Source organism: Dipodomys merriami, unplaced genomic scaffold (genome assembly GCF_024711535.1).
Source record: "Dipodomys merriami isolate MVZ:Mamm:240054 unplaced genomic scaffold, mDipMer1.0.p SCAF_194, whole genome shotgun sequence".
Taxonomy (NCBI): domain Eukaryota; kingdom Metazoa; phylum Chordata; class Mammalia; order Rodentia; family Heteromyidae; genus Dipodomys; species Dipodomys merriami.
The window spans coordinates 567,107-595,038 of record NW_027203315.1 but is presented as its reverse complement, the minus strand read 5'-3'; the positions used below and the strand labels follow the sequence as shown (position 1 = coordinate 595,038).

At 39.5% G+C, this 27,932-nt stretch overlaps 1 protein-coding gene across 1 annotated transcript in view; it reads left to right on the top strand.

The window, feature by feature from the left end:
* Positions 1-3,291: 3,291 nt before the first annotated feature.
* The window catches only part of LOC138831369 (zinc finger protein 665-like), a 52,127-nt gene continuing 27,486 nt past the window's right edge, over positions 3,292-27,932 (top strand). Inside the window, exons 1-5 of the mRNA XM_070028484.1 lie at positions 3,292-3,348; positions 6,864-7,000; positions 8,241-8,409; positions 16,208-16,413; positions 16,810-17,001. Coding sequence (XP_069884585.1) covers positions 3,292-3,348; positions 6,864-7,000; positions 8,241-8,409; positions 16,208-16,413; positions 16,810-17,001 — 761 coding nt within the window. The remainder of the gene's footprint in view (positions 3,349-6,863; positions 7,001-8,240; positions 8,410-16,207; positions 16,414-16,809; positions 17,002-27,932) is intronic.

Sequence of the window (27,932 nt, the reverse complement as noted above, 5' to 3'; positions counted from 1 at the left end):
AATGTGCTGTTTGCACTTTTGGAAATATAGCAGAATTGTGCCATCAGCCATCTCTCTGTCTCTTTAATTATCCTGCCTTTGGTGGCAGACTCTGGCTTGTGCTGTAAGGGGAATGTGGCAGGAGACATAAGATTTATTGCACAGCTTAATTGATAAGGTCTGAGAAGACAAGTCTGAGCTTCCCTAGGGATGTAACCAGAAGCTACTGAGAGGAACTTTTAGGATCAGAGAAGCAGTAAGAATTGTAAGAAGATTTGCACATGCAAAATGCAAAGACAAAAGCAGATTGGTTTGCAAGTGATTAAGCTTCACATCAACATAGACCTACCCTAAACTTCACTCCTCTACCCTAAAGCACTCTCTTTGTAGGAAAATGGAGGTAATGTGCCACGTTCTTAAGAAGCCCAGTGAGGAAACTTTTCACTAGTTACCTGAAGAGATTATTAAAGGACTTGCAAGAGAGCACAGCAAATGCTCACAGACAGTGCCCAAGCTCTGAGTTGAAGCCTCAGGACCAACAGCAAAAAGAAAAAATTGTAAAACCCTTAAATGAAAAGCAAACTTTAGAATTGGGGAGTTTCTGTAAAATTAATTGTTAGATTTTGCAAAACCCAAATCAACACAAGGATTATGGTGCATATCTACCTAACAATCTCACTATTTTATGCCATTGTTTATATTACAGCAATGGGAATGACCCAGGTATAAGTTTAGTGTCTGTGAGTACCTTTGTAAGATGAGAGGGGAGGTATTAAACAATTCAAGGCCAAACAGAGATATAATTTACATTCAGCAGAATGCAGGCATTGATCAAACAGAAAGGTATAAGCAAGCAGTCTCATAACCTCAATTTCATTATTAGAACTAAGAACCAAAAAGCCAATGCATCCAATTCTCCACATATATTTGCATTTTGTGGCTGGTCTTATTTCAGGAAGGAAATGGTGGTTGTCAAGAAGAAACTCAGCTTAGCTCCCACAGCAGGGAGAGACAAGTCCCAATGCATCCAAGCACACTTGGGACCAGGGGTGTAGCAGAGTGTGCTGAGCATTGTGGGAATTGTAGTCTCCATGGAGGACATGTCCTTTGAAAGTCCTGGGTTTTTTTCTTTTTTTGTAGGGTGGAGGTGTGGTCGAAGATCCTTTTGCGCGTGCAACTTCCTGATCACCATGGGTGTTTGAAGTCTACCTATTCCAGATTCTTTCGCTTTGCCTTGCTGCTGGAAGTACCCTGAAGTACAGTTTGGCCTTCCATTGGTGGGAGCCATGAGGGTGGAGCCAGGCTCTGTGCTTTGGATCTTTGGAGGTATAACTTGAAGGAATATCAGGCTTTGGAACTAATGTCAGGTAGGAACTGAGCAATTGCTGCAGGAGTCTACCCTCTATGGGTTTCTGTTTCTGTTTTTGTGGTCGGTTGTGGGTTTTGAACTCTGGGTCTGCAAGCACCATTCCTGAGCTCGTCAGCTCAGAGGAGAGCTTTACACTAGAGTCAAAGTGCCTACTTCCTCCTCCACACTCTTCTTCAGTCTGGGGTTGATAATTTGCTTGAGGTTCAGGAGTTTTTGCTGCCATTAGCCTCTGGACCTTCAGATGCAAGAAGCTGGTTCCTGAATGCCTGAGAGTAAGCTGGGTTAATCTCCAGATGAGGAGAGCCCAAGAGCTGTGCATTTTGTACTCCAAGACCAAGGGATTCAGATGTAAGAGGAGTACAGGAAGAATTCTAGTGAAATTGTGAGGTGTGTGCCTGCCTTGAGTCCTCTTGTATTGCAGTTGTATTTGGGGCTTCAGTGTTGTTTCTCCTAGAGATATTTTAATCTGTTTGGCTTGAGATTTTAATCTCCTACCTTGAGTTCACAAGCATTTGTACATGACCCTGTTTCTAGAGACAGTTGTACATGGGATATTGGAGTAGTGAGTGCTTGTCCTGTATTTTTAGGAATGAAGCCTAGCAATGTTTGAAGCAGACCACCCTATGAATAGGAATCTCCATCCTAAATGGACAGATCGTGTCAATTCTGAGAAGCCCTAATGGGAAGAAGCAGAAAAGCACAGGATGGGGAAGATGTTGCTAGCTTCCCTTGTCTTACGCAAAAATAGTTGCTACTTCCCTGAGCACAAGATTCTCGTGGTACTCTTTCCTACACCACTCTCAATCACTTTGTGCTGTTGCAAGTTTTAATCTAATATCTAGGAGTCCTGATGAGCTGGATTGAGGAATAAGCCAGAGCCAAGTTATGAGAGGGTACCTGAGGCTGTGGTTTGGGATGGTGGGGTATTTGTTATGACTGAACGTATCTATTTATGTACTAATCCCTAATCCTCTTCTCACTATTTTATTTAGCCTTTTACCACTATAATTTTTAGTATTTAAGCATTGAAACTTATCTTAAATATGCCATCTATGGATTGCTAATGCTAGCTGTAATCGGTTGGTTCCACCTGGTAGTTCAGAACTTGTTGATCAGGGACATTTGGCCTCATAAGAAAAATCTCAGAAGAAAACTTGAGGTAATATGTCTTACTCAAGGTTTTATGTGTCATTCCTATATTGAGTACTGTATGTTGTGTCTTTATTAAGCCCTGTATCTCCAGCAGGATGGCCAAGGTTCTTGCCATGACTCTTTAGGAACAGTGAGCATTAGAGACTTCTCAAACCTGGGTTTACATCATCTTTACTCATGTCCCTTTGGCCAAAGCATGTTAAATGGCAAATTGCAAGTCATTGCATAGGTGTGCAATGGGTACAGTCAAATGTGCCATTGGACAACCATTATTGAAATATTATAACAGAAGAAATATATTCTTATACATTTTCCTCTATAACTTTGGGTGAAAACTACTGAGTTACATCATACATGCTGTCCATGGTGTTTAAATATGTAAATGAATGAGGGAGAACACAAATTCCAATCAGTTCCTAGGATACCTTTGCATTAAAAGGAAGCAGTTCATACATCTCGAAGTATATTTCAGCAGAAACTACTTTTAGTGGAAATGTGATATGTTTTTGCTTTCAGTTTTTAAATATTTTCTGTGGGAACATTGATGTTTGCAAATTTAGTGTGTACATAAAGAAGAAATTAGTTGGTTTAGTAATATCTGCCTAACAGGAAATAGACTGGATTTGTGTTTATTGGAGACTTTAATGCCCTGCTTGAGATATTAAAGATTCCTCTCTTACAAGAAGGCTTTATGATTTTCCAGCACATGTCTCATGTTTGCAAGAGGAAATTCTGGGCCCAAAATCTCACAGATTCATTTCTGAATGCGTCATTTCCCTTCTATCCCAGCCATGCTTCCAGATTCATCTGTTCATTGTCAGCAGCAAGAGAGAATGAATAGATCTCTGGTGAGTTGTTTTTTTTTTAATTTTTCATTTGTTTTTTATTCCATTATATTAACCTAAAGATGTTCAAGAATTAAAAACAATACCAACCACACAGATTCAGCCTCTGGAACATATTCATAAATCAGATAAAGATAGCTTGTAGATTTAGCAGATAAAGATTGCTTGTAGATTTAGCACATTAAACAGTTATATTCTTTCTAAGTTGAATGCAAATTTGCTTCAGAATGTCTAGGTTTATGTTGTCAGAAAATGTAGTCACAGTGATGTTAGGGAAATGAACCCTAAGATATGTATTCAAATGTTATTTTTCTTTCATGCGATTGTTTCTAACGCATTTATAAGATTATTTCTTTGTTGCTTTGTATGTCCCTCCCCCACAGTATAACCCCTGCTTTCACTGTATTTGATGTCAGTACAATTTGTGGAGAAGAAGGGGAAAAACAAGTCGTTTAAATAAGGATACAGGTGGACCCCTTGCAACAATGAGAAGTACAAGTCGTTATGTTGAAAATGAACTTTACAACTTTGGGGTGTGGGGGGAGGATTGGGGGTGGGGGCTGGGGGAGGATGGGAAGGGATGGGAAGGGGAAGCAAAGGAGGAGGCTACAATGCTTGAAAAGAAATGTACTCATTATCTTGCCCATGTAATTGTAACCCCTCTGTACAGTATTTTCACAATAAAAAATAAATAAAAATTTAAAGAAAGAGAAAATGTAGTCACACTTGTTATGTGATGTAATGACACAGAGGAGGTTACATCTCATGAAGCTGTAGGATAGATTTGAACCAGATCACATCCTCATTAGTAACATTAAACTATCTCAAAGAAATTTTCCTGGAATTGCTGAAATAGTGTGGTCACACTCACTTTCGTGTATTCTGAAGGAATGATTTACCTATATGTACTTAAATTACTCTCCATATGTACTTGTTGTACTACATCATGGTCTTGGTCTTACTTGAAACTTAGGCTGTACTTTAAGCTGAACTTTAGGTCTTTCTACTAATTTCTGTTTATTTTCTTTTTTTTTTTTTTTGTAAGTCATGGGGCTTGAACTTTGGGCCTGGGCACTGTCCTTCAGCTCTTCAGCTCAAGGCTAGCGCTTGAGCTACAGCGCCACTTCTGGTTTTCTGGAGGTTTATTGGAGATAGGAGTCTCACAGTCTTTACTGCCCAGGCTGGCTTTAAACCGTGATCCTCAGATCTCAGCCTCCTGAGTAGCTAGGATTACAGGCGTGAGCCACCAGCGCCCAGCTTCTGTTTATTTTCTAAAGTACACTCACAAGATTTTTTCCCTCTATTTTCGCTCTTTATTCTTGATTTTCTACTCACTAGTTTTGGTTATTTTTCTCTTACTCTCTCTTTGTATCTCTCTTTCTATTAATTTTTTTCTTGCTTTCTTCATTCCCTCTTTCTTCCATATGTCTCTCAGTTGTTTCTTTTCTTGAAATCATCTATCTGGAAACTGTTTTTTCTTAGTGATCAGTTTTAATTTGCTGATCTGGTTCTTTTTTTATTATGAAAACACACTACTTTTATGTTTGACATTTTTCCTACCCATTGTATAGGAAATTTTTTTGCCAAGAGAGTTCTAGAGGATTCCAGAAACAAAGAAAATTAGAGAAACACACAAACAAAAACAGATAGACTTAGGGAAAACCAGAGGTCTAGAGGCTCTCTGACACTTGGTCCCTGGGTGCCAGCAAGCAAGCATAGTTGCTTGAGTTCACACAGGGAAGGTTCCCATTGATAAGATGCAAAAATGACGTATCTACATTTATTTTACAATGAGAGCCACAACAGTTTGTGAGGGATACATGTTTCCTTATTCTCCTGAGACAGAAGACTGGTGCCCAGAGAAAATGCAGACATGAAGTTCACCTTACCTAGCCTTCAAGGTCAACAGCACCTCAGTTTCAGCTGCTATCTTTCCAAAATTAAGGAAAAGGCCTGTACTCCGGTCTCTTAACCCTCTCAAGAATTATCATTTAAGCCTTCAGCTGCCAGCTCTCAGTGCTGTCAGGCTGGAATTCCAACCTCTCAAACCTTTTCCCCCTTCAGCTCAACGTCAGAGTTCCTTACAGAAAAGTACATCCTTCCCCCAATTGATATACTACAAGAAAATGTGATTTCTCCTGATTGTGATATTTTTGTCTAACTTCATTTGATGTAGTATGGTTTTGTTTTTCCATCCCACTACTTTTGAATATTTTCACTCACTGCCAGTGTAAGATAGGAACTGGTTTTGATAAAAAAAAAAAATTATACAGTGACGGGTTTTCTCTATTAGCAATATCACTTGTTGCAAAATCTCAAAGATGTTTGCTCAGTAATTGATTTTGATCTCTGAAGGATTTTGCTATTAACTAACACAAGTGGAAATAGATCCTTGGGGATCTACTGGAGAAATAACTCAGGAATATGTGCCACTTTTGATCATTTGGTCATCTTTATCATTTTTGTCATCTTAAATGTTCCTTGTACCTCTATACATTTGCCTCTACCTTCCATGAAGTCCTATTGAAATGAAAATCTTGTAAAGGAATATTTTATTCCCCTCCCACCTATATTTATTATTGTAGAATGTAGGCAGGGTTTACAAAACTTCGTGGTAGCAGTTCTTTTTTATATAGGAAGGAAATACCAGGGTATCTATGACCACATTTCAATATTTAGTATTTAAACAAGAAATGGTTAATTAGGATATTTTTATGTGTAACCTAAATCACACTTTCTGGAGTATTGTTATTGTTTTTAACTTTCATGAGGACACTGTGCTAACATAGACCTACTAATGTGCTATGTTATGTATGCCATGTGTGGTCCTGAATGTGTTCTGCTTGCTTTTGAGAGCACTTGTTAATAGAAGATCTAAATAGGGTTTACATTGATGGAGAATATGTAAATGCAGGAAAATTATTTGTTTAATTTATTATCAAACTGATAAGTACTAAAAGTTTATCAAAATATGATATCATCTTTCATACACCTCATTAGACTTAATGTTTTCATGGTAGATTATTGTCTCCTTAGAATTGTGATCTTGTCTCTATTGCTAGCAGCAGAAATGTGTTTGCATGCATTAGGGAAACTAATTTTTTAATGGTCTTGGGGCTTAAATTCTGGGCTTGGCTGTTGTCCCTCAGCCTTTCAGTGCTCTACCACTTGAGTGACAGTGCTACTTTTAATTTTCTGTTGGTTTATTGGAGATAAGAGTCTCACCGATGTTCCTGCCTAGGCTGGCTTTGAGCCACGATCCTCAGACTTCAGCCTCCTGAGTAGCTAGGATTACAGTCATAAGCCACCAGGGCACTGCAGACCTTTCTTGTTTAGTGACTAGGTTTATAGATTGTCCAGAATTTCTAATTTGCTATTTAATTCTCTCAGTGAATAGATGACACAGCAAACTGCAAACATTTTATGTAAGACAAAAGCATACCTTTAGCATAATGAAATTCCAGGTTGGAATTCTCATAAACCAGCCCTAATTTCTTCATGGGAATGTGCCGTTACAGAAGCTGATGTCATTTGATGATGTGGCTGTGGACTTCACCTGGAAGGAGTGGCAGGATCTGGATCCTGGTCAGAAGACCCTTCATAGAGATGTGATGCTGGAGACCTATAACAACCTCATGTCTGTGGGTGAGCAAAGGTCATTTTTACTTGGAAGGTCAAGTGCTTTTATTTTAGTAGACATTAGACTATTTATGTTATTTAGGGATAACATTCCAGTCCATGGGAAGTGTCATTTCTTTCTAAGGGAAACTTCAACTTGATTATATGTACCTCAAGAGCTAATTTTATTCTTATTCTTTAAGAAGGCAAATCAGTAGTTGGACAAAAGTTCTAAACTATGTTCCACTCATAGAAGACTGACTTCCCAGACTTGGAGTGATTATTATAGGTGGATCTACACTCTAGATAAAATATACATTACTACTGACTTTATGATTCGGAAATCAGTAGTTGAAAGTGTGTATTTGTAAGCCAATCCTGATATAGGGTGCATTGCTTCAAGCTTCGAATCCTAGATACTCCAGAGGCTGAAATTGAAGATTTTTGTTTGAAGCCAGCAACTGCAGAAAAATGACCATGAGACTCTTATCTCCAATTAACCATTCAAAAACTAGAACTGTAAACCAAGGCTCAAACTAGTAGCATGCTAGCTTTGAGCAAAAGAGCTGAGTTCAAGCCACACAATTGGCAAAATAAACCTAAAGTTGAGGGAAACTCCACCATGGAGCTGTTAATTGAGAAACCAGATTTAGGAGCAATCTTGTCAACAGGATGTCTGAGACCTTACAGCAATCATGATGTAGCAAGAGCAATAGTTCTCCACTATTTCTTACTCACAGGGCACTGTGTTCCTAAACCTAAATTGATTGTCAAGCTGGAGCAAGGTACAGAACCATGAATAAGTGAAGCCTCAGACAAGTATTTCACAGGTAAGATAAAACATGTTGAATGGTGATATTGGATCCAGACCCAGTTGGTATGTTTATCTTGAGGTGTACCAAGCAATAGTATTCCTAGTGCCCCTGAGTTGTTGGAGACCTGAAACCTGCCTGAGAATGCTCTGGCCTTTTACAAACACCTGATTAAGCCATGATAAATAGCCGTTCTTGGAAATTCCAAGGTGTACATCTAGATTACTTCCTAAAACAGGCTAGGCCAGTCAATTACCGAAACCAGTGGACCAAAAGACCCTGCCCTGACTTCACCGTAAAAAAATTTCCGTCCACCCCTCCCTTCCATACAGTGCTTCCCCTTCTTTCCTTATAAAAACCTAAGTTTCTTTGCCAATAAATGAGACCTTGATGCGACTCAGACTGACTCTGTCTTTCCTTATGCGCTTGGTCTCGATCCTCTCTCGCCCCCCTCGGTTCTTTTAGGAGGTGTCCTCTCGGATCCCCCACCAAATTACCTGGCCTGCTGGACGGGTCAAGTGGCGCCCAACGTGGGGCCCGAGACACGGTGACCTACCGGACAGCCTACAAGCAAGGAGCTCCTGACACGCGTGGTAGAGATGTCCGGACTGCATCGCTCGTGCACCCCGGAAAGGTTTGAGGTAAAGATTGCTGTCAACTAACCATGGGAGAGAGTCAGTCTAAAGAAGGTCTTTTCATTAAGGAAATGAAAAGTAGTCTTAGGGAGAGAGGAATTAGAGTTAAGAAAAAGGACTTGCATAATTTTTTTTGTTTAGTGGAGGAAAAATGTCCATGGTTAGTATTACATGGGCCAGGAATTCACCCTCTTACATGGAATAAAGTGGGAAAGGACATTAACAAACTCCTCAGGGACGGAGAGACGGTTCCTGAAGCCTTTTTTAGTTTTTATGGGGTTATTAGGGACATCTTGAAGGATGTGGAAGGAGATGGACAATTTTCTCATCTTTTAGCTCTTGCGGAGAACGCCCTTTCCTGTCCCTCAGCTGAGCATGAGTCTTGCTCTAAGGACATTTTGCCACCCGCCCCCCTAACAAATGAGACTCAGTCACAAAAGGGGATGTCAAGACCGGACGAGGCGGCCAATACTGTGGCTTCGCCCTCCCCATCCCTTATTGATGAGCCTATCCCTACTAAGTTGGCCCCCCCTTTATTGAGGCCACCTCCTCCAAATAAATCATTAAAAAATAAGGCACTCTATCCTGTAATTCATCAAAATGTCCCTGACGATGATTGGCTTGACCCCTCACAGCAGGCCAGCCTCGAGATGGAGGCTGCCAAATATGAGGAGGAAAAATACGGGCCCCACCCTCAATATCAGTCCCAAGTTTTTATAGCAGACCGGGGACATCCCAGACAACTCCACTGGCCCTCTCCGCCCCTATATGGGCCATTTCCCCCCAGCGCTCCAAGCGCCCCCCCCCAAACGATTCAGTTCCTCTTACCCAGATTCCAGGGGTAGAAGGACTCTTAAAAACTAAAGACTCCCTGTTAAGACAGGTCTCCTCTTTAAAAGATGTCCTTTCCATAAAAAGGGAATTAAGAGATCTCACCCAACAAATACAGGAATTACAGACTGACCTTACAAGAGAAGCTGGCTTTGTTTAGCCTCGTGTTGATTCCTTACCCAGAGCACAGGCCAGGCCAAGGATAAGTAAAAGTAATAAGATACCAATTTCGGGGTCACTCTCTTTTCCAGTAATGACCGTTCTGGTACTCAGGGGAATCAGGCAGACACCACCCAGGGTGATAACTCAGAGGATGAAGATGCTGAGCAAGGGACCTCAGCCTCTGAGGGAGAGGGGGAGGAATTAGAGCAGGAATGAGGGGGAGGTAATGTGGGCCAGGCCAAATATAAAAAATTAAAAATTAAACATCTAAAAGACTTACATTCAGCAGTAAAAATTATGGTATTAATGCACCCTTCACCCTTTCTATACTTGAAGGACTGGGCCAAGGAGGCAGCCTGCTGCCTCACGAGTGGGTTAAAGTGGTTCAGTCAGTCCTGACTAGAAGCCAGTTCTTAACCTGGAAGGCTGAATTTATAGATAAGGCAGAGGCTCAGGCTATCATAAACAAAAAACATGTTCAGATGGCCATTACCATCTGAAGTTGCTTTTTCTGTTTGCAGTCCTTCGACTGCCGCGCAGCGCCTGTCTGGTTTCCTCTGTTTCTGTTTAGTGTTGATTGTCTCTGTTGTCTGTCTTGTTGTCCTTAAAGGGAAGGGGCGGCAACTAACAACCCCCTTAAGTCTGATTTTAGATCACTGGAAAAAAGTTACAGCTCGAGCCCAGATTGTCAGGTTTTAGGAACTTGCTTGTTTGTCAATTATGAAATTGCCACTGACCACCTGCGAGTGGCCCCAGTTAGATCTCAGCCTTGGGCCTTGGTTCAGGGGGTCTGAGCGTGGGGGAGAACCTGTCAGTCTGAGGGGACGGCCGCTAGGGATTTTTTTTTTCCCTTGCCCCAAGATGACTGGCAATTCTCTTCAGCCTTGGAAGGCCCCTGGGTCAATGCTTGCAGGAATCTAAAAAAAAAAAAAATCCTCCGGAGGTGAGTAGGGGTGTTGAGTCCCCTGGTAAGTGAATGGTGGTGAGATGTCGCCCCATTCACTGAGACCTGATTTTGTCTTTGTGGCCACTTGTTTGTCTTGTTTAGTGTGTGTGTTCGTTTTATGTTTTCTGAAGTAGGGAAGATTTGGGTGAGTGTGACAGGCTCACTCAGCAGACTCTGGATTCAGCTTGCTGAATGAGAACAGCACAGAGATTCAAAAGACTAATTAGTGAATTGCCTTGCTAGATAAGCAAGCTCTGGGAAAATGAAGCCCAACAAAGATACCTAGTTTAAAAGAAATACTGTCTTAAATTTTTTTTAAACAACATTAAAAGGTGTACGTACAACTGATTTTGATTTTTGCGCGCTTTAAGATCTGTGTGAGTGTTTTGTGTGTGTCTGTGAACGTGTTCAAAGATAAAAATTGTCAGCATGCTGTAACAATTGGGTGAGTTTAAATTTAAAAATTCAAAAGGTTATGAGGTTTGGACATTACCAAAAATTTTAAAGAATCTTAACATTGTTTTAAATGGCTTTGTAAAGATTCTTTAACTTGCAAATTAAAAAATCTGGTATTTAAAAACTAATATTTTAAAATGCATAAGACAGTTTATACTGTAATCAAGTTGCCTGGCTTAACAAAAATGCATTGGCTGTTTGGGATCTAGTTCCCTTGGCTAAAATTTGGGGATAAGTATTAGAAATTTAAATGTAAAGGTTAGTTTAACACTGTCAAAGATGTTACTTGTTCTGTCTGTCTAAAAACTGTGTATTTCATTCGAGAACCAAGAGAAGAGACGGGGAAAAACTTAGAAGCCAACAGAAGACCTATCTTTAGGGGTGAGGGGTGAACAAGCAGAAGTGCAGTTCAGCTTGTCATGCATGGTGGGACAGGCCCTGGGAGGAGTCCATGCATGGTAAAAGAGGGCAAGCTGATGCAAACGCAGTTCATCTAACCCTAAAGAGTCAGATTGGGTGTGTGGCCATTCCATAGAAGGGGCTGAGTGGCCCATCTTTGTTCTCTCTTTTCTCTGCAGATAGACACTGAAAACATGATGGTTAAAATGAGTGATGTGATGATCTGATTAGTATTGCTAAAACCTCCCCTTGGATGTGTTAACATTAAAATTAGGAAGGCCTTAAAAGAGGGCTAAAAAGTTATTTATATAATGTGGCTTACTTTCAATTATGTTCCACAATTAGGATGCTTTTAAAAGTTATAAAGGTGTTAAGTCTAGCTTTGTGATATAGTAAAGGTGACTGTAATTCTTGCATTAAGGAAAAATTGTCATTTGAGTTTAAAAATCTTAATGTGTGTCTGTTTTAACAGAAGCAACCAAGAGGCAATGAGTGACACTTGGCCTCAAGATTTCAAGGGATCTTTTCAAAATGCAAATAAAAACTAAAGTATAAAATACTAAAGGTAATTAATAAGAGGTTTTAAAAAAATAGGAATGGATTTTTGGATATAAAGTTTAAATATAAAATTGTTCTTAACATTGGCCTCAATGTGCACAAAGGAAAAATTAGGATTACCAAAATAATTGCTATTCTAGTTTGCTCTTATAGGTTTTTTAAGTTTCCAGCAAGCCCAAAGCAAAGCACAGAGGATTCTTACAAGTTGTCAGATGTAACTTTGACTCTTAATAAGTTTCAGGTAAGAGCATGCTTAAAAGCTACTTCTATGTTGACCACCTTGTTGCTTTTAATTGGAGTAAAATGGCCTTTTGTAAGACTCATTGATCTGCAAACTGGTTCAAAGCCAGCCCGGGCACAAAAAGGTTCCTGTGAGACTGTCACCTCTATTCAGCCAGCAGAGTACTAGCCCTGGACTAAAGAGTCAGGGGACAGTACTCAAGCCCCAAGCTCGAGACTCACAGTGGCAGAGTACTAGCCCTGGACTGAAGAGTTAGGGGACAGCATTCAAGCCCTGAGTCTGGGACTCAAAGTGGCAGAGTGCTAGCCTTGAGCTGTAGGGCTGAGGGACAGTGCTCAGGCCCCGAGTTCAAGTCCAGCGACCAGCTAAAGGGAAATGCAGTGAGGCATGAGGCATTTATCCCAATGTGGAGAAGACACTCCTGGGACGAAAGCAATGGAGGAGCATCCAGAGGCAATAAAGCCACTGCTTGGATGGCAGAAATGTCAGATCCTAGAGTCATTTGTGCGTGGCCCTTCAAAACTGGTCAGAGCCGGGAGGTCATGGAAAGAGTTTGAAAGCATGCCTAATGTCCATGACTATCTACCTTGTAAGTGGCAGGAACTTGCCAGTCCTCTGTGATAGTAATAAAAAGCTAATGTTATAAAATGTTGGAGAGAGTTTAAATCTCAACCCCTTTATGTGCCAAAAGCTCTAATTGGCAGCTCTAATTGAGCTGACACTAGTTACATAAAGTTCATCTGCTCAGGAAAAAGTTTGTAAACCTGAGAGTGTGTTTCTATTGATATCATTGATATCTGTCTAAAGGCCTGCAAAGGTAACTTAGGCATTACTTGGGATCATTATAGATCACATTCCTAAGCCATCTAGGAAGATTCTTTTGCAAACTAGAGTGCTAAACAAGCTACACTGCTGTAGCCAGAGAAAAGGTCTGTGCAGTTGTAAAAAGTTAAAATATTATTCTTAATGACATCTAACCCTGATAGCCTCTTTGTAAAATAGGCTAAAGTTATAGGTCCCTGGCTAGGTAAGGTCAACGCCCCTGAAGTCAGCTTGAAGAAGTTACAGAAGATGGACCTTCGCCCTTCTACCCCCATTTTAAGATCAAGGGTCCAGAGTTTAAAAAAAATGAGGCAAAATAGATAAAAAAAAAAAAAAGACATAAAGAATAGTGTTAACAGTTGTTGGTGTGCAAGGTGTGGAGACTGCATCTGTCAGAGATGGTTGCAAGACTAAGCCTTCTGAGCCTTCTGTGTGTATTTACAAAAATATCTGGTTAGTAAAAAGGTTGTGATTTTGGTAAATTGTCCTGGGCTATTGTTTAAAGATCTTAAAAACCAGCAGGATCAAAGCCTGCCAAGGCTATGCAATGTATCCTTAACCAGTCTGTGTAGGAATTTACAGCCCAGCATGAGGTGTGACAGTCCCTTGGAGCCACTGAGAGACCCTGCTGTTGCTGCTGCTGCATACCTTAATAGGTAAAGTTCAACGATGGCCTGACAGCCACCTGGAGAAACTCCTGCCTGATTCCATCACCTGAGTCGGCTTCCTGGTTGACTGCTGCTAAATCTAAGATCTTGTGGGACATTCTTTTGGGTGATATCCAGAAACCCTCTATTCCCACAGTGGATACTGGGGACAAGAATATCACTGGCTTGCTTGCCTTAGGCACTTCAGTGCATAGTGACTGGAAATCCACTCTATGGTCACAGCCTAGTTTGGCTCTGGTATGGTAATAACCTGAGTGTGTTATCAGTGGAGGTAATACTCTTAGCCTTAAAATCTAGCAAGCTTCTGCATCACAGTGGTGCCTTAAGGCTGTTCTAAGATAAAGGTTCTGCAAGCCAAAGGAAAAATGGGCAGTTTTAAACTACAGCCACAAAGATGCTCAAAAAATCATAAAAAAAGAGGGTAGTAAAGAAAGCCTTGAAAAAAAAAATGTAAGGGGCTCTGGTACTGTTATTTTTGTTACAATCGGACCTTGTATACTCAACAGACTGGTGTCTTTTGTAAAAGAAAAAGATCAGCGCAGTCCTTCTATTAGTTCTGAGATCCAAATACCATGCATTGAGAACAACTGACACCCCACAAGATAATATAGAGACACCCCTACGACTGAGATAAAAACCCCCTAAATTTTAAGATTAGTATTGGTCCAAAGAAAAATGGGGGAATAAAAGATTAAAAATTAGAGTTACATTTTACAATTGCTAACTGCTGGTTTTGCTTCTGTAAAATTGCTTGCACTTGCACTGACCCTTCCCATCCCTGGAGATATATAAAAAGTTTTGGAGTCTAGATGTTGGCCCTGGGACAAGCTCTGTAGTCGTAATTAAAGGGCTAACAAGTAAATTCCCCAAATGGCCAAATGGGACCCAAGATAAGAAACAAGGAGTATGTTCCTCCGCATTCCTGTGTAAAAACTCCCGATTTAGGGGGCTCAAGATAAGGGCCATTTGATGAGCCCAGCAGACTAGGCCAAGTGTTAATCACAAGCCTGTAACACTGTAGATTCCCTAACCCTTACCTCCCAGAGGGACTACCTCAGTTTGATCACCCGCTGATTGTTTTATTGCAAAGAGTGTTATAAACTTCCCCAGCTAGTATGACATTGATGTTGGGATATCCTCCTTTTCCCTGTGCAACAATGTTATTAATGTTTCTGCCTCCCTATACTCACAGCAGAGCCAGGTTTTTGTTTGTGGCAATAATATGGCCTACACTGTACTTCCACAAAATTGGATAGGGGCCCTCTCTGCCGGGCCAAAAGTCAACTCTGGCCATTTTAATAAAAGGAGGGGGAATTGTTGGAGACCTGAAACCTGCCTGAGAATGAATGCTCTGGCCTTTTTCAAACACCTGATTAAGCCATGATAAATAGCCGTTCTTGGAAATTCCAAGGTGTACATCTAGATTACTTCCTAAAACAGGCTGGGCCAGTCAATTACCGAAACCAGTGGACCAAAAGACCCTGCCCTGACTTCACTGTAAAAAAATTTCCGTCCACCCCTCCCTTCCATACAGTGCTTCCCCTTCTTTCCTTATAAAAACCTAAGTTTCTTTGCCAATAAATGAGACCTTGACGCGACTCAGACTGACTCTGTCTTTCCTTATGCGCTTGGTCTCGATCCTCTCTCGCCCCCCTCGGTTCTTTTAGGAGGTGCCCTCTCAGATCCCCCACCAAATTACCTGGCCTGCTGGACGGGTCACTGAGTCATGTGTGGCAGAGATCTAGGTGATCCTTTGTCTCAAGGAATTGTCAATCCATTATTCTCGTGAACACAAACTGAATTTGGTGTGCCAGTATTGTTAATGTTAGCAATTCTTTTTGTCCTTAGAAAAGTCATTCTAAAAGAGAAAACGACAATGAGAAATGTAGAAAAGGAGATATCATTTTCTTTTAAACTAGTACTATGCAGGTAGGAGGGAAATAGGAGTATGTTAGGGCTACTATCCTCTGATAGGGACAATTTCTTATCAGTGTTGCTGGCCATGGAGTGGCATTCAGAATCGTAGCTTTATGAGTGTGTAGCTGAATAACTTCAGTAAACATTTCCTTGAGAAAAATAGAAAAATCTGAAATACAGAAAAACATTATTTTCCATTGTAAAACATCAGTACTACTTTCTTAATTACTACATTGTGGAGAAAAGTATATATTCTGCATAAAACAATGCTTTGACATTTGAGAATATTGAAACAGAATGGGAGAAAATATCTTTACATTAAGGAATTTATGGATCTCATTTGTTTTTGTCTATTTTTCTCTAATTCATTTTAGATGTCTAAGAAATGGAGGATATGATTATTATCTGTCAGGAAAGTCACAATGAATAGTCATCTGAAGTAGCAATCATGAAAAGTAACCCAGGTGAAGAAAAAGTTAGATTTATCAAAACTTTTTAATTTGAGCTCCATACAGAAGTCAGAACTGATGAAGAATAATGGGAACTCCTTTGGGATGAAGACAGAAATAGTCACTGGGTGTCAGAACATGAGTGTCTACAGTGATCCCAGTAAGATGTGTGCTGCATATAGTCCTAGTGTGTCTCCTGTAGTTGAGAAATGTTAACAATGTGACACCTTTTTCACCCAGAAGACATACCTTACTTTCCCTCAGAGAACACACACAGGAGAGAAACCTTATGAATGTAACGTGTGTGGAAAGTCTTTCGCCAAGAAGGCAAACCTTACTGTCCACTAGGGAACACATACAGGAGAGAAACCTTATGAATGTAACATGTGTGGAACGTCTTTCACCAAGAAGATACACCTTACTGTCCAACAGAGGGCACATACAGGAGAGAAACCTTATGAATGTAATGTGTGTGGAAAGTCTTTCGCCAAGAAGGCAAACCTTACTGTCCACCAGAGAATACACACAGGAATCAAACCATATGCATGTAACATGTGTGGAAATTCCTTCACCCAGAAGTGAAGACTTACTGTCTACCAGAGAACACACACAGGAGAGAAACTTTATGAATGTAACAGTTGTGGAAAGTCTTTGATCTCAAAGGCAACACTCTCTCTCCACCAGAGAACACACAAAGGAGAGAAATCTTATGTCTTTCAGCCAGAAGTCAAACCTTGCTGGCCACCAGAATACACACACAAGAGAGAAACCGTTTGATTGTAACATGTGTGGACTTCTTTCACCTGGAAGTCAAGCCTCACTGTCCATCAGAGAACACACACAGGAAAGAAGCCTTATGAATGTAATGTGTAGAAAGTCTTTAACCATAAGCTACACCTTTCTTTACACCAGAGAACAAACACAGGGGAGAAAACTTATGAATATAACAGGTGTGGAAAGTCTTTCATTAACAAGCCAAAGCTTATTCTACACCACAGCATACACACTGGAGAGAAACATTATGAGTGTAACAGGTGTGAAAAGTCTTTCACCCAGAAGTCACACCTTAATGTCCACGAGAGAACAGACACAGGAGAGAAAACTTATGAAATTAACATGTGTGGAAAGTCTTTCACCTCGAAGTCAAACCTCACAAAAATTGAAGTTAACAAAAAAATAAAATCATCTGCCACTTGAGCTACAGCATTACTTCTAATCCCTGAGAGGAAGGAAGGAAGGAAGGATGGAAAGGAGGATGGAAGGAAGGAAGGAAACATAGAAGGAAGGAAGGAAGGAGGGAGGGAGGGAAGTGAGAGAGTGAAAGAGGAGGGGAAGGAATGAGGAAGAAGGAAGAAATAAACTTTTCAAAAGAACAATGTTTAATTGTTGGTGAATGTGAGAATTATTCTTTCAAAGGTGGGGCTCAAGAAAAATGGCTTCTACCAAAAACAAATTCTTGAATGTTTACAAAATGGTAAAGAGGATGTAACATTTTATAAATTGATTTAATAATTCAGTAATATTAAGTAATGAGGTCAGGTGTGGCTGGTGCCCTATTCGCCACATGGTGGATAGTGGGGTCTGGCATCTTGTCTTCATGCAGGGGGAAAGAAATTCCCCCATCCATCACTTGCCACCCAACTGATGGGTGTGGCTGGTTCGCTGGAATCAGGGGTGAGCATTTGGCTGATATATTACTCAATCTGTTAGTCCAGTGCCTGGGACTGGAATTTCCTGTGGACTTGCCTCCTGCTTAGGCCTTATTTAGGCTGGACCATCAGTGGCACTAGATGCCATGGTACATGTCTCTGTGATCATGTCCTGTGTCTTGTCTCTTGGCTTCTCTGGTAATCATAGTGTGTCAATTCAGCACTCTCTTGTGCTGATTGGTTTCTTTTTTTTTTTTTTTTTTAGATTTTCACTGTAATGTTTTTTTTCTCTTTTTATATATTTTTTATTGTAAAAATACTGTATAGAGGGGTTACAATTACATGGGCAAGATAATGAGTACATTTCTTATCAAGCATTGTAGCCTCCTCCTTTGTTTCCCCTTCCCATCACTTCCCAGCCTTCTGCTCCCTCACCCAATACTCCCCCCTCCCACCTAAGTTGTTAAGTTCATTTTTGACATGACAACGTGTACGTCTCATTGTTGCAACGGTTCCACATGTATCCTTATTTTGCTGATTGGTTTCTTAGTGTTGTTTTTATTCTTTTTTTCCCTTTCTGTCCTGTTTCCAAGCTGTCTCAGTGTATTTGTGGACTGCAAGTCTTTGCTACATCAGGCTGCTTGCAGACTGCTAGCTGTGTAATAAAGACTCCAGTATTCCATCTTCCCAAATATGGCTTCCAACAAATATACTGTCTTCTTTTACAGAAATACAAACATTGACCCAAATTTAGAATATCTAAAGCCAAGATAGATGCCACAGTATAGTTATGTAATTAAAGATATCATGGAGGCATTTAGAAAAAATATCTGTTACATTAGAAAGTGCTTAATTAGTAAACCAAGACCGAGACTCCAGATCCTATATAAGCCAGTCATTCTACATATGTCCAGAGCTGTTTGGTTACATGAAGAGCTCTACTTTCACACTTTCATGAAGAAAATATTTTTGTGCCAATATGAGGTGTTGAATCAGGAACTGAGTTGAAGCCAACCAGAGCTGGCTTCAAAGTTGATTCTCTGATCTTGGCCTCCATAAAAGCTAGGAATCAAAGCATGAGCCCTGTGGGCTGTTCTGAAGAAATCTCTCTCTGGGAATAAGAGGTTTCATTCAGTGCTTCACCTCACAATTCCTATCCCTTCAACAATTTTGGTATTTATTTTAATTTTTCAAAGAGAATCTTAAATCCTGGCCAGGGTTCCATTTATAAGATAAGGACAGTGGACTTCACATTGCCAGATTTAGCTAGGCTGCTAGCTTAACCCCTTCCCTCACACTGTTCACCCTTCTGCTTATCACTGAGGCCTAGTTAAAAAAAATAGGGGCATTGGGAGGCCCTTGGCTTCCTACTTGTAACACACACACACACACACACACACACACACACATACACACACGTACACTGGCCATTGGATATAGCTCATTCTCCCATTTTTACAAACTGGATGCTTTCTGATAATGGATGGTTCATGGACTGGAGTCCCTTCTACCTAGGCCTGTCATGTAGCTGTAATTGAAAGACATGAACCAACATACCACATTCATTCAAAGTAGCCCTCATCATAGCATTTTATTTTTTATTTTATCATTTTTGTTATTATCATTTGGCCAACACTTTTCCTTGAGCTCAAAATTTAAGGGACTTACTGCTCACTGAATTTGTAAACTACCCTTTCCTTCTTTTAATTTAAAACCAGTGATTAAAAATGAGCAATTACACCCCCTCATGTGTGGAATCTTAGCTACTCAGGAAGCTGAAATTGGAAAGATAGTATTTGTAGGCCATCCCATGTAAAAGCTTCATGAAAATGGTATCTTAGCCAATAAAAGCATGGATCTGGTCATATGTGCCTATCTTGTTTGCTACTTGTGATATGTAATTATAAAATTAGTGTTTTGAATGGCCCAGACAAAGAAGCAAGACCCTAAGGTGAAAAATCAGTGATACAAAAGGGCATCTGATATAGAAGGTACAGGAAGCCTCACAAATTTTGCCCCTGAAATCAACCTGACGGCCACTAATATGTTCTGTGCAAACAATGCATTCTTCCAAATATTTAGTGGAAGAATTTGGATGTGGTTTACAGAATGATAAGTAAACAGACCTTTACTGAGATTGCAAAAGGACCTTTGCCTATGTCTATATGATGTTATTAATTTTATATCCTATTCTGTGGAAACCATGAGTCCTTAGATCAAGTAGTTAAGATCTCCTGATCTAACAGGGCACTGGTGCTTCATATCAGAATTCTTAGTTGCTAAAGAATATGAGGTTTAAAATCACAATTGAAAGACCAACAAGGTAGGTAATGCTGTGAGACTATTATCACCAATTTTAACCAAATTTCCCACAAGTAGTGCTGAGAATCATGTTGATAGACTGTCATCACATTTGTTCCTTTATTACAAAATCTCAGGGACAGTACCCAGGCCTTGAGTAGAAAGAACTTCAAGGCCGGGGAAGATATTTTGTAAAAATGGGTTCTTTGGCCTTCGTGCAGGAAAGTTTCCATTCCTATAGAAACCTAAAATACTCTATAGGGTATAGTCATGGTCCGTCAATTGAAGTTGATATTGAAATGTCTTATACGCCTGGGTAATGATAAATTGTCACAAATAATTTCTATCTTTTGTCATGTGAATGGACATGCATATTCCTTTATGTTTCTGACTAGTTCATAGGTCCTTGCAGAGGTTCAAGTTACTATGAATCACAATGTGGTCCCCATCTTTAAGGTATGGAATTAGACATTCCAAGAGAGATCTCAACATATAAAATGTGGCCAAGTATTTCAGTATACTTGAAACAGTATCATAGAGAGTCAATAGTGATCATTTAAGATCTCAGAATACCAATATATTTGAATGAGAACACAATGGTCTTCTACTGTGTGCACACAGATGTAGGAGATATACTCTTTTCAGTCTGTTCTGTCCAGATGTGTAGAAGCACTTTTGCTATTCTTCCCTTATGGATTGCACTTTATTTGAAGGCCACTCCCAGAGGTGAATGAGTGGATGTTTAGTTTCAGCTCATTCTAAAAGCTCCTATGTCCTGAGAAGAGAAGTGGTGAACCATGCCTTGGGTTTATATCCACCTTAAACCTAATCACTAAGAGTGGGTTCAGTTATATAATTTTTCAGAATGTCAACAGTCCTATCACAAGTTTCATCCTGTAGCAATATCCAAAGTTAGGCTTTAGAAGAGTTCTCCCTTTCTTCAAAGATTTCAACTCTAAATTAGATTATTTTCAATAGCCATTCATTGAATGTTACTGGATAAAGTACACAAACATAGTCACATCTATGTTACAGAACATTCTGATATCATCAGCAGGGGCAGTTCATATGACCCAAAGTCATTACCCTGAAGAGTCTGCTCTCCAGAGATCTAAGTATTTAACCAAAACCCTCCAGTTCCCAAGCAATCTTGATCCCAATGAGAGAGCAGAATATTAGGTGAATCCTTCTTTCTTCCTGAGGTTAACCTGGAATGATGCATCTCAGAGTGACTGGAAGGGAGAGAAGCTGGGATACTGAGCACAGTGGGTACTGAACAAGGCTATCATAGGATTTTCACTAGAACCTCAGGGATCACACAAGGTCTCCTTCCATTACCTTGAGCACTTATATCTTTATCGTTGTCCACCTCTAGGTCATTTTTCCTCCCATAATTAGCATAATATTAAGTGTACATTTTTCCTGCTCCTTTGAGAAACATCTTACCGTTACTTCTCTTTTCAGTTTCCTCAGTGAATTGTGAGGTTCTTTTACATTTTTTCTTTCAGTTTTCTTGATCAGAAACATCTTTCTATGAAGTCCCTGTTATAAAGTTGTCAGTACTTTGAGAAAATCACTACCTGGGGCATCCACAGCTAACCATCTTTACTTCACTTGTCCATGGGGTCATGCCAAACCAAGCCAAATCTTTATATGTGCATTCTAACTGAAATGTTTGTTACCAATAGATTGATGTGGAGACTTCATCAGGTGTGTTGGAAGTTGGCTGGGCTCATAGTCAAGGCCAGAACTCAAAATGGAAGGTACAGGAAAGAAAAGATTGGTGAGGAGCCAGCCAAGGAGAGGAGCGCAGTGCCAAAGTCTTCATGCAATATGCAAGCCTGGCAAGCCCCTTGGGAGAAGAGTGAGGAGCCCAGAACAGGGCCTGTGCTACCCATCAGTACACCACCAGCACCACATGGCAAATCTAGCATGGGACATGGTGTGCCCAGGTTTCAGGATGGCTGACTGTTGACACAGGGACCTGTTAGTCAAGTTAAGCCAGTGGCCTAATGTAGATGATACAATTGCTGTGGACAAGAAGAATTGGTACTAAAACTATTGTCTGATGAACTAGTTAGAATTCTTCAGGATATTTGTGTGTGTGTGTGTGTGTGTGTGTGTGTGTGTGTGTGTGTGTGTGTCCTAAGAAGAAAACAAATTGAAAAGTAGTTCAGAGAGAACTCAAATGACAAGAGTGTCAGACTTAAGTCCTCAGCAAGATAGATCCATTACAATCACAACCAATAAGTGAAAAGGAAAGGTTTCCTTCAGTTATTTTTACCAACCCTTACAAATCCCATTGTGTTCAAAATAATAAGAACAGAAATGTATTGTTGATGCTTACTGTTGTACAACAGCTAGTTTACAAGTGACAGCAAAGGCATAGAGTGTCTTCTGTGTGCGGCCCCTGCACTCACTGGAAAGGAGGACAGTAGTATTTAAAGTGAACTAAAGTCACTTGTAAGTTTGTCATTTAAATTGCAGGTGAAGTATTGCCTAAATGAGCAGACATTTTGTTTTGCTGGTCCTTAGGCTTGACCTCAGAGGCCAGGTGCTGTCCCTATGGTGCTTTTGCTAAAGTGTAGCATTCTACCACTTGAGCCCCAGCACCACTTGCAGATTTTTCTGTGCATGTGGACCTGAGGAATAGAACCCAGCTCCTCATTCATGCAATGCAAGCACTGTACCACTTAGCTACCTTGCCTGTCCTATAAGCAGAATTTTTATGTTAAAAGAAGAAAGAATAGGTTGGTATGTAGTATCCACCTTCGATGTGCAAATCCCAAGGTTCAATCCCCCAAGGTGAAAGGAAGAAAGTAGAAAATAGAATGACAGGAAGTATACAGTTTCAAGAACAAAGAAAAATAGAAGAACAAAGGCAATGAGCAAGTATTTAGGTTTTTGTTTGTTCATGATTGTATCTTTTTTCTTTTAATTGTTGGTTGTGGGTTTTAAACTCAGGGAGGGCCTGGCATATTCCCTAAGCTTTTCACTAAAGGCTACCATGCCACCACTTCCAGCCAGAATGTCACTTCTAGTTTTCTGGCACTTAATTGGTGATAAGTCACAATGAACTTTCTGCTGATGTGGTGCTGAGGAATGGAACCCAGTGCCTCATGTATGCAAGGCAAGCACTCTACCACTGAGCCACACTCCCAGCTCTGCCTCCTTTTTTAAAACAGTGTGGTTGTGAGGCAGGGAGGGGCCTTCCTGGTGGATCCAGGCCTCCCCAGTCCCACTCAACACAGCCTCAGGGTGCTGAATGTTTGATATGAGGCCTGTCAAGTGCCTGACACCCAGCCTAGTTCCCAGTGCTTGGCCTCTCTCTCTTACTCTCTCTGGCTGCTAAACTCTGATCATGTTGACAAGGACAATGCTGCTGGGTTTTATAGACAGTTATTAATAAGCACATTTTTGACATTTAAAGAAAAAAACAGTGTGGTTGGGGATGGCAATGTGGGTTAGTGATAAAGTGCTTACCTAGTATACATGGAGCACTGGGTTTGATTTCTCAGTACCTAATAAACAACAACAACCACCAAACACCCCTAGAAGCACTAGTGCTGTAGCTCAAGTGGTAGAGTGGTAGCCTTCAGCATAATGAAATTCAGGAACAGTTCTCATGACCTGAGTTCAAGCTCCAGGAATGTCAAACAATAACAACAACAAAAAATGAGCAAATGAAAACAAAAAAAAAACAATGTCAGCAAGTTTCATTGATAAACACCACACACAGAGACACACACACTTCTTTTTTAACCATATTCACCTCCTTTACCATGTCTGCTTACCCTCCCTGCTCCAAATGCTACCTACATCCATAGGAGAATTTATTCTATGTTTCTGTTGTTCTTGCATTCTTACAAGAATTATTGTGAAAGGGATGTGAAGGGTAAACAAAGGAGGAGGCTGCAATGCTTGGTAAGAAATGTACGCATTATCCTGCCCACGTAATTTTAACTCCTCTGTACAGTATGTTCACAAATAAAATAAAATTAAATTTTAAAAAAAAGAATTATTGTGAAGGTGATATATATATATATGAATATATACATATGAAAGATTAAAAAATTGACCATTACTATTACTAACTTGCTAACTGCTGATTCTGCTTCTGTAAACTTGCTTACGCTAGCATTGACCCTTCCCTTCCCAGAAATGAGTTAAGAAGTTTCAGGGACCAGATGCCCACCCCAGGACAAGGTCAGTGGTCGTAGATAAAGAACAGACAGTACATGTTCCTCAGTTCCCATTTAGAAATTCCCCAGACAGGACCTTGAGATAACGACCACCTGGCAAGACCACAAGCTAAGCCAAATGTCAACCAATCATAGGACTGTAACCATGTAAACCCCCCCCCCCTTAAACCAACCATGGGCTAGTCATTTTACAAAGAGTGTTACAAAATTTCCTGCGTGGCAAAGTGATTGTTGGTGTATATGGTGACCTTTAAATGGACCAATCATGGGATGCTTTGTGTTATGCATTAATTTTGTGGTTTTTGCCTTTAAAAGAAGGCTTGTAACCACTGCTCGGGGCTCCCTGTCTGCTCGGGACAGAGAGTCCGTTTGCACAAACGTCAAATAAACTCCTCTTGCTTATTGCATCTCCCGGCCTGGAGTCTGAGTTTTCTGGGGCGCCCTCCCGTTGATGAAAGTATCCTAGGGGGCTAGGGTCTTTCATATACATATATATGTATATCTATATATACACATATATGTGTGTATATATATATGTATATATAAATATGTGTATATATACATATATATATATATGCACGTCAAAGTTACATAAGCCAGGTATTGATTTCATTACTTGATTGATTACATGGTTGATTTAATTGATTTCATTACTTATTGAACAGTATGCATTTTTGCACAATTCCACTCAATTTTTAAAAGTAACATTTATTTCCATATATCACAGAAAATATACCAATATTAGGTATTGATCTCATTGTCTGGGTGCTGTACCTGATCATTTTATCTTAAGGATCTATAACTTGAGCCATCCATTAGTTTTTGCTCCTGGATTTTTAGGTGATTAACTGTAGATAAGAGTTTCATTGACTTTTCTGAAAGGGCTGGATGAAAGCTCAATCCTCAGGTCTCAGGTTTACCACCATGAGACACTTGTGTCCAGCACCTTTAAATATTATTATATGCACTATGTTATTTGTGATATGTTTTTTCTTTTCATCATTCACACGGCTTGATCTCTGGGCCTGGGCTCTGTCCCTCAGCTCTTCAGCTCAAGGCTACTGATCTACTACTGGACCCACAGCACCACTTCCAGCTTCTTCAGTTTATGTGGTGCTGAGCAACCTAAACCAGGGCCTCATGTATGCAAGGCAAGCACTCTCCACTGAGCCACCTTTCCAGCACCTACAGTAGCATTTTCAAAGGAATATATTAGGCCTTACATATTTGTTTGTTGCACAGGTTCAACAAACCATAGAACCAAAATACTTGAAAAAGTATGTACCTATAGTAAACATGCAGTCTTTGAAAAAACTGGCATTATCCTATGAACAATATATTGTAACAACTATTTAGTAATAATATGTATCAGAGGTGATTTACAGTGTATAGAAGATACCCTGGAGATTATATTAGAGGTGATTTGCACTGTATAGAAGGATGTGTGCAGGTTACATGAAAGCAAATAAAGAAATACACATCAGGTGAGATAAACATAATACATAGCAAGTATTTCTTGGGCAAGGACAGCAGAATTATCACACTCTTCTCTATATTCATTATGGATACTGGAGTGTCCTCCAATACTGTCTAAAAAATATGGTCTCTTATTGTACTACCTTCCCTTCTCTACCATATTCAAATGCTGCAGCTAATTTGGACTTTCATAATTTTGCATAAAAATGCTCAGAATAACTGTGGGGTTCTTCAACTTCAGTAGACACCCCGGGCATGCATTTCATCAGGTTCATTGAAATCCTCAGTCCTCATCCTTCAGGGTTCCCATTAGTTCTCATCAGCTCTGCCTTATATTTTGAGCTCAAAATTAAATGTGTTCCTAATCACAATCTTCCCTCAACTGTATCATTAGTTGTGACTGCTATTTTACACAGAGATTCATCCTGGAAAGACTTAATCAAAACATCTATGTTTTTGGACCTCTAAAATGAGTCATAGGAAAAAATACAAAAACTTAATTGATATCCAAAAACTCTTTATTGTGAAGGTAACACATTATCTTTTAAAATTTAAGATTTTAAAATATCAAAGTAGGAATGGATTTATGAGAACTGTATGTCTTTCTCCCTAAGGTATTATGAAAGTAATACTGATATTTTACAATTGAAAATAATATTTTTCTGTGTTTAAGTTTTTCTTTCTTAGTCAATTCACACTTTTTAAAAATGCAGATTATGGGTATTTTCAGGAAAGGTAATTAATTAATAACACATCTCCAGCTGCAGAGTCTTACAAGAAATTATCCTGCTTCAAGACAATAAGAAAGATGTCAACATGAAAATACACCTGAAAATTGCAAATGTTTAGGTAATATAAAGGAATGTATAGAACGTATATTTTATGTAAGTTGTCTAAAATGATTTGTGAAGGGAGAACACAGCACCATATTCATGATTCATAAAGCATGAAGATTCAATATATAAATATATAAGTGTAATTAAACCAAAGTATGCAGATTAGTAATATGGATCAATTAATATTGAACTTGCTGACAAATGTGAGGACCTGTGTTCAAAGAATACCAACAAAAAATTAAAAAGTGTAATTGATTCAGATTTTAAATGGAATTATCTCATTGAAAAGTAACTATATTATATGATGTCATAGGCGAGTATTGTGAGAATACTGTAAACTACTAGAGTACCTATTAATAATGAACTGCAGTACCTCCAGCAACTTAATTACCTATGTCTGCCATAAGAAAAATCAGACTGTTTGGGAAATTTACTTTCTTGCAGTTCTATAGAATAGCAACAATTATGATACATGTTTTACGTCTTTAGAAGTTCTGTGCTTCAGCCTAAGGATGGTCTTTATTCTGTACATAAAATTTGTGGTTACTTCTTTATTAAAGAAACAGTCAGACTACCAGATTAGGGTATAGCTACTGCATAACAGCATTTTTTTTTTCTTTTCATCAGTCACGGGGCTTGATCTCTGGGCCTGGGCTCTGTCTCTCAGCTCTTCATCTCAAGGCTAGTGCTCTACCACTTGAGCCACAGCACCACTTCCAGCTTGTTCTGTTTATGTGGTGCTGAGGAACTGAACCCAGGGCCTCATGCATGCAAAGCAAGCACTCTACCACTGAGCCACCTTCACAGCCCCTGTAGTAGCATTTTTATAGGAGTATATTATGCCTTGCATATTTGTTTGTTTCACAGATTCAACAAACCATAGATCCAAAATATTTGAAAAAGTATGGCACCTATAGTCATCATGTAGTCTTTGCAAAACCTGGCATTATCCTATGACCAATGCAGTATAACAACTATTTAGTAGGATTTAAAATGTAATAGGCATCAGAGGTGATTTACAGTGTATAGAAGATTGCCAGGAATTGTATTACAGGTGATTTTCACTGTATAGAAGGCTGTGTGCAGATTACATGAAAGCAAACTAAGAAATAAGTATCAGAGGAGACAAACATAATAAATAGCAAAGTAATTACTAAAATGAAACCATATTTATATTGTAATATAAAAATAGTAAATATATCAGGTACTGTCTGATTTGAACTGAAGAAAATATACTCACAAAACTCAATAAGCCAAGAAATCAAAATAACTCAATATAATGATACCTGAAGCAAAAATGAATAATGAAAATACAGATACTGATAATATGAGAAGAAATAAACATCAGCACAAATTGTGTTACCACAGATACAGAGCACTGATAATAACATGTATATCATCAATCTATATAATAAAAATTTTACTCTGAAAAGTCTACAAAGACATGGTTAAAAGGCCAAAGAATGATAATTTCTTTAATCTCTCATTATGATTGGAGAATGAATACTCCTCTTTTTATTTTTTTGTCGGCCATGGGGCTTGAACTCAGGGCTTGGGTGCTATACCTCCGCTCTTGAGCTCAAGGCAAATGATCTACTTCTTGAGCCAC